This window comes from Gymnogyps californianus, chromosome Z (assembly GCF_018139145.2).
Source record: "Gymnogyps californianus isolate 813 chromosome Z, ASM1813914v2, whole genome shotgun sequence".
NCBI classification, from domain to species: domain Eukaryota; kingdom Metazoa; phylum Chordata; class Aves; order Accipitriformes; family Cathartidae; genus Gymnogyps; species Gymnogyps californianus.
This window is the reverse complement of record NC_059500.1, coordinates 83,363,696-83,376,897: the sequence shown is the minus strand read 5'-3', so window position 1 is coordinate 83,376,897 and position 13,202 is coordinate 83,363,696. Positions and strand designations below refer to the sequence as shown.

Genomic DNA, 13,202 nt, shown 5'->3' with positions numbered 1-13,202 from the left:
CTCACACTCATGCATCATTTGTGTAGGTGTGCTCAGATAACTGCCCTTCCTATCACACGCTGCAGGCGGTATTGCAGAAGGTGGCATGGGGTTATTTTACCAGAAAAAAGTTTGAGGAAATTATAAACTTTAAGAAATTCCAATTGTTTGAATCAATTTCTGTGATTTGCTAAATTTTCTCAGCCTGGTCTAGAAAGCAAGAGATGCGTGTTACGACTGTGTGCATCACCAAATGTTGTGCTTTCAAGAGAAGGAACAAACATATCCTACAATTTAAAATGTCACTGCGGGCACAGCCCTGTCTCATCCCCTGAAGCTGATGGCAATGACATTTTACTTCAGCAGAAATATCCCAGTCCTCAAACTGCCACCCTTAAAAGCAGAAATTGTTTTAGGTCCTTTGACTGGCCAGTACGCGAAAAGCTCTTCAAGGGTCAAAAGATTAATTTTAAAACGTGATCTGGAAAGTTAGCGGTGGAGGCGAGGCTGGGGTTGTTGAGAGATTTTTTGTTTATAGCCCACAAGAAATAGGAGTGTTGGCTTCTGGTCATAATTATTTCCTACGTTTAGTCTGTTACTTGCTAATTGCCAGAACTTAGTAATTTAAAATGACAGTATTTCAAAGAACAGGAATAAAGAACATGGAATAAAGACAGTTCTTTAATACCTTCTTGCACAGACCCTCGTACCATCCTGATTAACGCCTACAAGAATAATTATGAGCACTTTCATTCAAACCTTAACATATGACCTGCCTGAAGTTAAAAAGTAAAGTTGTTCTTTCTGTCTCATTCAAAAAAGACCATAATTTTGGTTCTAAACAAGGAATTACTTTCTTCACTTCAGGATACAGCAGCTTTTTTGTCACTTTCAATTGAAAATAATTCATTTCTCCAGGCTTGAGCTAGGTAAGAGAAATTTCAGCCCCAAAGTAATTTTATACACAACTCAAAATAGGAGGTTATAATGAATGTGTCATTCCAACCATAACTACAAAACCGCTACAGCAATGATATCATTTAAAAATATATGCAATGATCTAGCTTGGTTTGCATTGTATTTTCTCACAAATTATTGATGTTCTGACAGCCCGTGAGTAGCAAATTGAATCAGAGCCAGGAGTGCATACGAAAAGGTCATCAATAACAAATGAAAATAAATCCTCCCCTGGAATGTTCTGTTTATGCAATGCAGAAGTTGAGGTTCGGCTTCTGAAAATGCATCTACCCTCAATTTCAGGGGGAGGCAGGACCTTTGCTGCACCAGACAAGCACTTTATATCTATAGAAGACAGTCACAACAGCTTCAACATCAGCTTCAAACCTCAGCTGCAGCAATGGAAACTGATGCTTTGCAAGTTCATGTTGAGATTTACAGTGGGATTCAAATTTAGTCCATTACCCATTTTATAACTGGAGCAGGGATTGGGAAGACAAGGAGTTTGGAATTGAAAAATTGATCTCAGATGGCAGCGTTTCTGTTGCTGTTCAATTATTTTACAACGTGAAATGCATCCAGCTTGCATACCATAATGATATATATTTTTTTCCTAAGGATGGATACAAAAACAGAGGTCAGCTCTGCCCTTAAAATATATATTATGGTCATGCAATCTTGAATAATGACAGCAGAACGTAAGCTGTACTTTCAAAATAAATAAACTCTTGGGAGAGGAAACTCTTTCTCGTTGTCTATTTCTATAGTTTCCAGCACAACACCGCCTGGGCAGTGACTTCAGCCATTATACAGCACACCCATATAGCTCCTAACAATATACACATGCTACACAGGATAATTTTTCAAGTACTCCAGAGTGAGATTACTCTTCATTGCCTTCGTTTTACAGTTACATTACCCCAGAGAAAACACTTAAGCTTTTAACAGCTCAGCCTAGTTTGTTTTTTTAACAACAATTGAAGATGTCTCTATCTGAAGATCTCAGAAATAAACTGTTCTCCTGGGCAAAACAAGTTTTTGCTTGTAAAAAAACCATGGGTAACCATCCGGTCATGGTCTGATCGGATGTCTTTTCTCATGGAGCAGGGACAGGCTCGGAGGCAGGACACAGAAGCAATGGCCCCATAAGATGTAACCCACCTCCCGCACGAACCCTGAGCCTCCTGCACTGCTGCTTGCGAAGCAAGTAATGTGAACATTACTTCAACTTAATTATCCTTCTGATGCATAAGTTAATATTTTATACTTTCTGTTCTTTATTCTTAACCTGGCAAAAATGTGCACTTTGCCTTTTGGGTTGTATTAAAGGAAACTCAACTGGTACAGAGGTCCTGTACAAAAAAAAAAAAAAAAAAAAAAAGAATACAAAACAATTCTTTCTCCAGAAAATCTCCCCCAGTGTTGAAAAATGCTTTCATTTTGGCCTCTTTATTTCCTGCCAGCCTTCCTGAAAAGCCAAAACCAGTACCCGTCTCTCCTATCACCTGGCTTCATGGTCCTCTCCTCCGAGGGAAGATCCAGCCTCACGCCACCGTGCAAGAGATGGGGCAGAGGCCACAGCTCACGAGCTAGCCCAGCATGGAGGACACGCGGAAAACCAGGAGCATCTCCAGGCAACACGGCAGTGAAATATGGAGGCTCTTTAGTGGCTGCTAACTCATTCCCCATTAGTTTGAGTTTGATTACGCTTTGGTTAATGCCTCCCCCGAGCCTTCCCAGATGTATGCTGACGCATCCCTGTTACTTACATAGGACTTAAACTAGTCTTAGCTTATTTTTTGCAGCCTCTTTTTACACCGCTCCCCCGCCCAGCATACTAATCGGTTGGGCACTTGTTCAAGACCATGTTTCATTTTTAATGGCTTAAATATGCACAATTTACCTACCAGGCTCGGACTAGATGTCCGCCCTCACCTTTTCTCCTGCGGCAGTCATAACCTCGTGTTACCAGTCCATAGGCTAATTGTTCTGGCATGTTACAAATTTTTGTTATACCTTGAAGCCTCAAAAAAATTCCTGGAAGAAGCAGGTCCTGCAGTTCGGGTGTATGGTGTACAAAGTGATATTTTCCCTTATCTTAAGATTCAGCTGGGATTCATCTTCTCGAAGCTTAAGCTCTGAACTGACCTGCCTGGAGCAGGAGTGCACTGAAGGACAGAGCTGATGGGTGGCCCCATCGTCCATCCTCCCTGGCACCACATCGGCAGACACTGCCAGTGCAGGACAGCGAGCATCTCGTGCTGTGGAAGATGTAATTACGGTGAGGGTATGAATCTCAATTACTGCAGGAGCCATACGTTCCCCTTACGCACAACTGGGTAAGTTATTGCACCTGAATCTTTACTTACATTTTTCTCCCCTATTTTTTACTGGCTTCAAATTGTCACTGGGTTTGTACGGCTGATATTTCATTCTTCCCTAGATGGCAGAGACAGAAAATACCTACTAAGCGACCTAGGTCAGTACCACGTTGTTCTGTATAATATGCTTTATTGTGCTTTGTTCAGCCAAGTTTTAATTAACTTAAGAAATATGACTTTTCCTCCACTGAAGGCTTGCAGGAGATTATTCCATCACCTGCAAGTTTTTGCTCTGGGGAAGGACACATGCATTATCCAACGAGACTTGGCCTTTACCCTTATTGCAGTCCTTTTGTTCTGTAGTTCATTGGTGATTTTAAACTAAGAACCAGCTGCCAATAAAAGCCTGAATCTAAACTCTTTCTGTCACAGTGTTCATCTCTCCAGGCAGGTCAGAAACAAAGTCATTCCCACCAACAACCTCTGTTTTGAGGAAATCCGGGATTTTTCCTGTTGTGCCAAATTTAAGATCCGTTGTTTAATTTCTATTGCCCTGTTTTTTGCCCACTTTCAGTGCAGAAATGGTTGGTTTGGGGCAACTTGGGTGAGATTCACCTGCCCACAGTATAGACATTTAGAAGTTAAACAGCAAATCCAAACCCACCAGCTTCACATTTTTTTAATCACTGGACAGCAATAAGCATCTTCAGATGACAAGTCTTCCGGTGCCTTAGGATAAGATGAACGATTCTTTGAACATTCCTGTTCCTCCCCAGGGGCTACAGAGGAGGTCAAGGTTGATTAACTCAAACTTGGATATTTAAGTTTTAGACACCTAATTCTGGACAGATGAATCTGTTTGTTTCTCTCTCATGTAATTCCCTTTTCCCTGTTAGAAACTCAAGAGACCTTTAGCCTTGATTCACCAAACCCTACTCAGCAGAAGAATTTCCATTGCCTTCAGATGATGGCCTGATTTTCAGGTGCTAAGACTCACAATAGAAGCAGATTTTCAAATCAGTTCATCATTCAGCTACCCCAGCATCCCAAAAGCATAGGCCCTTACTTTTCTGCCTAAACGAGAGCTTTCTTATTTAAAAAAATCTACCCTCAAATATCCATCTTTAGAGGAAGCGCTTGCCCCAGTGACTGTAACACACTACAAGCTGCCATCTGCCCATGCTCGACCAGCCCGAAGCTGATTTCGGCAAACACGGGAGCTGTTTGGTACCCTGACCATCCCTTCTTTCATCGTGCCACCCTTTTTTAAGCATCAGTGCAAATCAATGTAATAATGTCTGGCCCGTGCAAACGTTTATCATTCTTGTGGGCAAACTATGATTAAACTTCACTTCCTCATGTCCAGTCTTTCAAAATAGTATAATAATACAATGAATTAATAGTAAAATAACAGTGTAATAATTTTCAATGCATTAAATGCATCAAACCCAGCTCTGTTTCAAACCCATTGACTCCACTTCTAATTTCTCATAAAAACTGAAAAAAGCTTTGTGCTTTATGCTGCTGCCCTTTTATAGCCTTTCAGAGGAATGCCAAAGATTTTTTCCCCGTAATTTGCTACAGACTGGTTTTTTTTTTTTTTCAAATATATGAGAAATACCTGGAGAAACAGTTCTGGATGCTTTGTACTGGAAGACTTTTGGAGACAGACTGTCTGGAGAGGATAACGTCCTCCCAAAGGTTAGCAAGTGAGCAGGACTGCCTGTGTTTCTCAGCTGGGCAGGTGCAGGACCACAGAGTCAGAAAGTCTGACAGCATCACCAGGCACAGACAAATACTTTTTTTTTTTTTTCCTTTAAATCAATGGAATTGATTCTTTCCTGTGTCTGAATTATACTTGGCAATATAAACAACAGAGAGGTGTGCATGGCAGACTTGTTTTTCAAGGCTCGCCACATCAGGGGTACTTATTCTCCATGGTTTACTCTACAGCCTGGGGGACAGGGGAGATTTTCCACTCACCAGCAACGAGCGACACTTCCAAAAACAAAAGATCGAGCCCCAAAATGCAGTTCAGCCCCAGAACCCCCGTCTCCACAGTATGAATGTTATTGCCCGTATCTATTTTGAAGCTGAGCATCGCTGCCCTTTCCTTCCGTCCCGTGATTTGAGAACGTACTTCCTCTGCTGTGCTGAGGAGCGCCTGGTGCAGATGACGGCCACCACCACCACCACCACCACGGTGATGACGCCGACGGTGACGACGATGATGACGAGGAGGTTACTGTTCTTCTGGGGCGTGACGCTGCCGTGGGGAGGGTGCATCTGCCCGATGGGAGGCTCTGAAAGAAGATAAGACAACGAGGGGATGGTTAGCGCTGGATTTGCTCCCCTCCCTCTTTAGGAGTCACCCACAAAATAAAACACATAAAGCCTGTCAGGTGGCATGAATTCCTCTGAAAAAGCAGACGGAGGGTGCAGAAGGGTGCCACAAAGAGCTGAAGTTTATGTCGCGCTGCATTTCAGTGGTATAGCAAACAGGGACATATTTAAGCTGTAACGACTTTGCATTTTCTGAGTGTTAACAGCCTGGTGTTGGGAGTCAATAACTCTCAGCTCATTTTTGCTATTATCAGCTGAAAACGGAAATACAGGGACTATGGATTTTTTCTTTACGGCCCGTATAGTCTTTCTCAGTATTTACAGGCAAATACATATCTTGTGCATCAGCCAACCCGAATGCCTGATTCATTTGCCAGTACTGCTTTCACCCCACAGTCAGCCTCACATCGCATTATATTTCGTTTATTGCTACGCTGACCAGATCCCCGTGCAACGTTTGAGCAGGTTAAGGGCTCAATCTTCTGAAGTGATGAGCTTCTTGGTTTCAATGCAGCAGCAAGAATGGGACTGAAAATAACATCATTTCTGGTGTCAAGTCCCAGTCAAACTGACTTCAAGTACTGGTCCCTTGCTTTCGACAATATTTTCCCATTGCAGTGGGAATAGTATAGTTTATATTTTCATAATCTTGTTGGATAATGTCTATATTTACACAGCATTGGGCCATATGTTACGGACACCTGCACAAAACAGTGAGTAATCCTTTTGCTCTGTCTGCTAAGGCAATCTTATAGGCTTCCTATAAGATTACAAAATCACAAACCCCAAAATATCTTTCCACTTAAGCTTGGAGAAAAACTAAATATTCGGTGCAATGGGATGCAAAAGGAAGAGCTGTGCTATAGCGTGAATGTACTTTCTTCACAAGAGAAGTAACTCAAGAATTTTCATATGGCATCATCCCCACAACCTCCCACGTATAAACTAAACAATACTTGACTGGGATTTCATATTGCCTTTAGTACAACTGAATGTGAAAGGAAAAAAGGACAAATCTTTCCGAATAACAGTTTTTGTTAGCAATAGATGTAATTTAATTGTAATATTCTGCCTTGATTTTCTGCCCTAATATCCTTTCTTTACTTAACTAATCATGCTATTTAAATAATTTGCCCTTTTCTCATAGCTTTTCTCAGGCAACTGAATAAGATAAGCAGCTGTGAGTGCCATCTTTTCGGCATTACAATGGCCTAGTACAGAAATCCCGAAGATTTTGGGGTTAGGTTTCTTTTTCATTTCCATGCTCAGTAAAAGGCATTGAAGGAATATACCACATAAAATACCACAGCTATCAAGAAAAAACAAAAAGTTTTCACTCCCTACCCTTTATTGCAGTCCCTGGAAGCTCTCTTTACTTCTCAAAAGTCAGTTTTCCTATAATTATGATGAACTACTATGAAGAGCAGGAGGAAAGCGGAAAACACACAACAGTGGTGTGTTGGCTGCAGCGAAGCAGGACAGAAAAGGTAACAGAATTTTGCATTCCTTCCTTGTCTTGGCTGAGGAAAATAATCAGCGTGAGTTAATCAGCTATGTGCCTTGTAATTATTTGGTACTTTCGAACCTCACTCGATACCACATTTGAGGGAATCTCGTCTGTTGTTTCATTCAATAATGGGAGATGACAATGCTTCATTAGGTAACAGAGATGGGGTCAGGAATAAGGAGTTATTGATAGCGTATCTACACCCCAGCTGGCACTGATTAGGTTCAGTTAATTTTTGTTAATCCACGGGGTTTCCTCTCATTTCGTCCTATTTTAGGGCAGGATTAAGTAATTTTAAAAAATCATATTTTCTGCAGAAAGCTTAAATTGAAGTATAATAACGAAAAATGCATTTTACAATTCTTTTTAAGCCGTTATTTTCTTAGAGGCATTCCCATGGCCTGAGATATATCTAAAGCATCTCTTGCGATGGGATGATCATATCCAGCGACATGCCTTTGGGATTACTGCGTCAGCTGGAAATCTGACAGGTCGTTTGGAGATCAGCTTTAAGAAAGCCAAAACAGAATATATGGTGTCCTGACCCTACTTTTGTCAACATTTCTGGTTAAAACTACTGCCTGTTTTGCAGCAGATATTTTGCACAGTGGATGGGATTTTCAACAGCTGAGATAACTCTTCCCGACACAACAGTGAGCGTGCAACCGGTGGGCACATTGGGTGGCCTCCAAACCATGAGAGAGAGGAACGCAAGAGCGATAAGGAGAAGAAAAGTAGGAGGTTATCACCAAAACTGCACTTAATTATGGAGCATGGACGGACAGAGCCTGTATTTACCGTTCAGACTGCTCCTGTCAATCAGGTTGGTGTCCACCGGCCAGTAGGAGCCATCCCCGTGACGACCTGTTGGCAGAAAAATGCATCAGATACGGCGTGACAGGTCAACCAGCAAAGTCAAGTTTGTTGCTTGAGACAGCGCCTGTCTGACAACGTTTAAACCATTAAACAGTGCGGGAAAAGTCATCCCATATGTGCTGGGGAAAATCTGTCATCAAAGTAGGCTTTCGAAAGCAAGCTGAATTTCAGCCCTTTGAGCAGCTTGCCTTGTTCTGTTGGGTTTTTTCCCTCCTCCAGATGTGCTCATTAGAGTGACAAACTAAGGTGTGATGGCAGCATCCATCTGTGCCCCCTCCATGGGTGACGGGAATAATTCAGACAGCTGCTTTTGCACACAAGCGGCTGGAACCGTGGCAGAGGCACGGTGCTGCAGAGAAAATCGCGGGCACGTTCTCCACCTGCCAGGTGGCTTTCCACCACGATTAAGCAAGCTTTCTTTAATTTATTTTCCCGCTTGTGGAAACATACTTGTGGAAATACAACTCCACAACTGCTTGGTTTTTCCAAAAAGATTGCCTCTTTTCTAACCCTGACATTAAAAAAAATGAAAGAAAAAAGAAAGGATATGATTATTATTCCAAAAATGGTTTGGCTGTTGAAGTAGTATTTGCACTCCAAATTAATATAGTAAAATTTGAGGTGTTCATCTTTTTCCCTGCTTTATTTTGTCCTATTTATCAGCTTTGGGCTAAATAGCTGTGATGGTATGTCCATGTTTCTGTCAAGACCAGCATCTCTGCTTCCTCATGTCCGACAGAAAGAGAATCGCAAAGGTTAGTAAAGTCCTACCAAGCTTCTCTTCGTCTCTACTGGTATGAGAGCGAGCAGTCAAAGTCCATGGCAAAAGTGGTTTGGGGTAAAAGCCGCTCTTCTGGCAAAGACCAACCTTATGCCAACAGCCTGCTCTTGGTATGGGCATACCGCACTATAGCAAAGCCCAAAATGTGGCCATCTCATTCCTCCACAGCTAATTATTCTTTCATTTAAGTCAAATGAACCTTCCCAGGTGGCACGGTCTCAGCTGATGCCAGTAGTGCTCTGCTGGGACAGTGGTTCAGGGAGAAGACATATTCCCCCAAGACAGGCAGAGGCTGCCGGAGCAGTGCATCGACACCGACTCTGTAAGACCCCTGGGCACTATCTTTTTTGGCTCTGCCATCCCTTAGGTCGGACAAATAGTACCTGAGGGTGGGGTTTGGTTGGTGAAAGGATTACGTAGAAATTCTGAAAACTTACTGCAGGGCAGAGAATGACTAGGGACTATTGCAGATAACTTCTACATCAACCAACCACCGTCTACATCAGATCTCTTGGCAGATTAGCAAAACCCCCCACATTTTCTCACTTTCCTGCAGTTGTTTGTTGCTGCTGTGCACTGTTAAACAACTGCCATATTACTCTCCAGAGGTACTCGTATTTCTGTGGATTGCGAAGAAATTCACGTGCACAACTTTGTCTACCAATTTGGAAAGTATTTTGTGATGAATGGCCCTAAATAAACGGAAGATGATTATCATCAGAAGAGACTTCAATGTAATCATCTTTTCAATCAGCATAATTGCACAGCTACAACAACTTGATCCCAAGAAAGCAAGGTTGCAAAATGTTTAGCTGTAAAAGCAGACAAAATAGAGATAAATGTAAGGTATACAGTAATTCCGTTTACCAAGATGACACTCTGAAGCAGTCCTATTCATAGTACTACACTGCAGCATGTGAATATGTTGTGAACCCGGGGTTATATTGTGCTTAGGAAACATGGGTATCTCCATCGGAGATTGCTAAATGTTACTATTTTTTATATTTAGCCCACACGGAAACATCTTAGCGGGAGCCTAGCACATTAGAAAATTTAGTTAGGATATCGGGGACTTAAAAAACCTAACCCTGCATGCCTGACGCTGAAGTTTAGTACTTTTTGAATTAACCTAAGAGCACTTTTCAAGGCATTATACATGACATTTTCATTGGAAAAATATCTGTGGAAACAGCTGCCCATTTCATTTCTGGCTCTAATATGGTGACTGGCACCTGGAGATGCCATTTACTTGGGATGGCTGCAACACGGAGGCAGCCAGGCAGCAACCGGGGAAAGGCTTGGGCTACACCGTCCATCTCGGGGGTTCTTGGGCTAGAAACATTTCTGAAATGCTTTAAGTTTTAAAACCATCCCAAGGCAGCGGAGTCTTCCAGTTTTACTCACTGAGGGCCACTCTTTCAAAAGGCCGAGCTTCTAATCAGAGGCAATTTCACTGATAAGCGACAGGAACGCAAATAACTCTTAACAAACAGTATTTCAACAACACTTTGTCAGGGACAGCCAAGACTGAATTTATGGTAATTCGGCTCTGTTCTGCTATTAAGACATACAAACATTATTCAACATTTGGATAAACAAACAGGGAAATCTAAGCACTTAGGAGATGGGAGGTAAATCTCTGATGCATTGTAAGGTTCTATATGTTAAAGGGTAGGTAGGGCTTAAACCCCTAAGGATTATCCATGCTCTGTTCCAAGCCAGCACACCTCCATGAATCATTTCTATCTCTAGCTGTCACTCGGCAACAGTTTAGGTCATATTTCCCTTTAAAAACCTCAAATGATGTGCAAGACCATTGCTACTTCGAGGCTATTGCCGCACTTACTTTCAAAGCCTCAGGTTTCGACTATCTTTATAATAATCTAATTTAAAAAGTAAGCTAACCTGTGTGCTTCCACTTAACCGTCACCTTCAATATCTTTACTGCATTCGTCGGTCTGCACCATACTCACTATTGCTGTTGCTCTCCACCTCCTTCCCAAATCCACCAGTGGGTTTCTTGTCTTACAGAAGACAAGTACAAAACTCCCGTCCCACTGAGTGTAGATGTAAACCCTCAGTGTCAGCCAGAAAGTCATGTACAAGGTGGGCATAACTCAACAGATATGTCCAGATCTCATTTGGGGTTTTTTCGGGTCAGACAATGGACTCTCTCTTCAACTTTCACCAGTTTCCAGTGGAGCTTTTTTCCTTTGTATTATTCCATCTTTTGGAACAAACCATTATAAAATCTTGAGTATTCAGCTGTTTCTTTGAGAACTGCCTTTTTAAATGGAGGTTAAACAGTCTTAAACTTGATTTTCTTACTTTTTTAATGAGTTGTATTAAAGGTGGTAACATACTTTCAGAGGTACCAAAACCTGCATCCATATGAACCTACATATCATTTCTCACCTCTCACTTCTGTTTAACTTCTGTTTTCCCCCGGGTTTGTCTTTCAGATGTTTCAGTAACTCGAGTCTTTCTCTGAAAAAGCATATCCTTCTCCCACAACTGTATCTCAGGTACCATTATATGAAATAAACATTTCAACTTGGTCTTGTCAAGGCAAAAAAAAAATCAAGTTGTCAGTGACAACAACAGTTCTTCATCCTCTCAGGTCTCCAGCACTTGGAAATCAGCCAAAAATTCTGTTGTCATTTTGCTGTAAATCTCTTTCCTTTTCCATGCTTTACTCGAGCAGCTTCCTTATTTGCAAACTTCAGGTATCCCCGCACAGCATGGGCAGATTGGTAGACATTGAGGGAATGGAGCTGTGTTGCTCTCTCCTTGCAAAACGCTCACTGCAAGCCAACGACCTGAGCTGGAGGGGGAATGACGCTTGCTGTTTTGTCGTCTGGCTCCCCTGAACCAGACGCGGCCCTGCACTACCGCTGTTGCTGTATTTTGCCTTAAACAGTCCAAAATACTGAGAAAATAAGCTGAGTAATATTCTCATATGAGACAGCAGAGACTGTAAGTGATATTTCCTGCCCCATGGGTGTCCCCAGGGAGGTTCAAGCATGCAAACTAAGTCACTGGGAGTTCAAGCATGCAAACTAAGTCACTGGAAGGTTCAAGCATGCAAACTAAGTCATTGGCTCTCACAGCCAACACAAGCCGTCAGGCGTATGGTGCCATCAGAAAAGCTGCTCTTCTGTTCCCACAGAAGAGGTGAGCTCCCTGTGTAAGGTAGTTATGGCGCTGAGCACTTGGAAACCTGAGCAGAAGATAGCAGCAGACAGCAAGTTGCCTTCGGGGGCAGCTCTAGCTCGCTGCTGACCTGCAGCCCTCCTAGAAACCTGGTGGAATAAGGAAGCTCAGACATAGCAGGGTGAAAACAGAGTAAGGAGGATGGCTGAAGAGAAAGGGGCAATGGGAGCTTCTGCCCAGAGCAGACACACGGACTTCTGAGAAAAACGAAAGCATCCCCCTAGCACCTTGTTCCAATTCGGCATCATCTTCTGGGAAGGTAGAAATACAAGTCAGAAGAGAGAAAGCGTGAATAATACATGTTATGCAGTTCAGTATCACTCCAGAGGCTGCTCTTCATCCTGGAAGACGGACACCAGTTCAGCCGGAGATGGGTAATGCTGCGCAGGCACATCACGCATTCGCACACCCAGCTGGGAGGAGGAGCGGTGGGTCACACGCTGACTTCAGAGAGCACCGAGGTGAGGATCCATCTCCATGTGCACAGCCATTCACAAGTTCCCTCTTTGGTCAGTGATGAGAGAAGGAAACCTCACAATCACGACTGAACCTGCTTATCCTGGATGGGAAAAGCTGCTTTTGGAAGGTACCCACCTCTCCCCAGTGACCACACTGTCAGACTTCGAGATGTACAATATTAGCCTTCAGCGCTGAGGTTCTGCATCCATCACCAAAGTCAGAGCATGAGGACTTGCGTCTTCTTCCCATCTCTGGTCAGCACCTGATAACGAAGGAGACACCCACGTTGTCCTGGTGACAGCTGAAGAGCTCAGCGAAGGCGGGGTGTTTGTAAATTTGCTTGTAAGCAAGTATAAACTGGCAGACTTCTTGGAAAGATGCTGGGGCTTGGGGCAGAAATGCAAGATTAGGTGAACAGATGCCACGTCACCTGTTGACTTTCTAGTGCTTCTTTTTCAAGCGCATCCGGAGGTAGTTGTCTCAACTATGTCTCAGTGTAGCAGGAAACACAACCCATATGCAGGAACAACCCTTCTTAAAATTTCAAGCATGTCTTCTGAGATGCTTTCCATTTTTTGGACCTTAAGAAAGAGTTCCTACACCTGCTTAGTAAACATAGCCAGATGACAGAGTTTAAAAGGCTTTTTTTTTTTTTTCCCCAGAAGGTGTTATTCTGATAAATGGGATACTTCTTATTTCTTTTCTCTAGCAAAGAGCGTTACAGACCACTGCATTATTTGCTTAGGAAGCAGCTCTTTGAAAAACA

General features: G+C 42.7%; 1 protein-coding gene across 1 annotated transcript in view; it reads right to left on the bottom strand.

Moving 5' to 3' along the window:
- Positions 1-13,202, bottom strand: part of DCC (DCC netrin 1 receptor) — a 580,257-nt gene that overhangs the window by 32,399 nt on the left and 534,656 nt on the right. Inside the window, exons 22-23 of the mRNA XM_050913130.1 lie at positions 7,906-7,971; positions 5,398-5,560 (exon numbers count right to left, since the gene is read on the bottom strand). Of these exons, the coding sequence (XP_050769087.1) occupies positions 5,398-5,560; positions 7,906-7,971 (229 nt within the window). The remainder of the gene's footprint in view (positions 1-5,397; positions 5,561-7,905; positions 7,972-13,202) is intronic.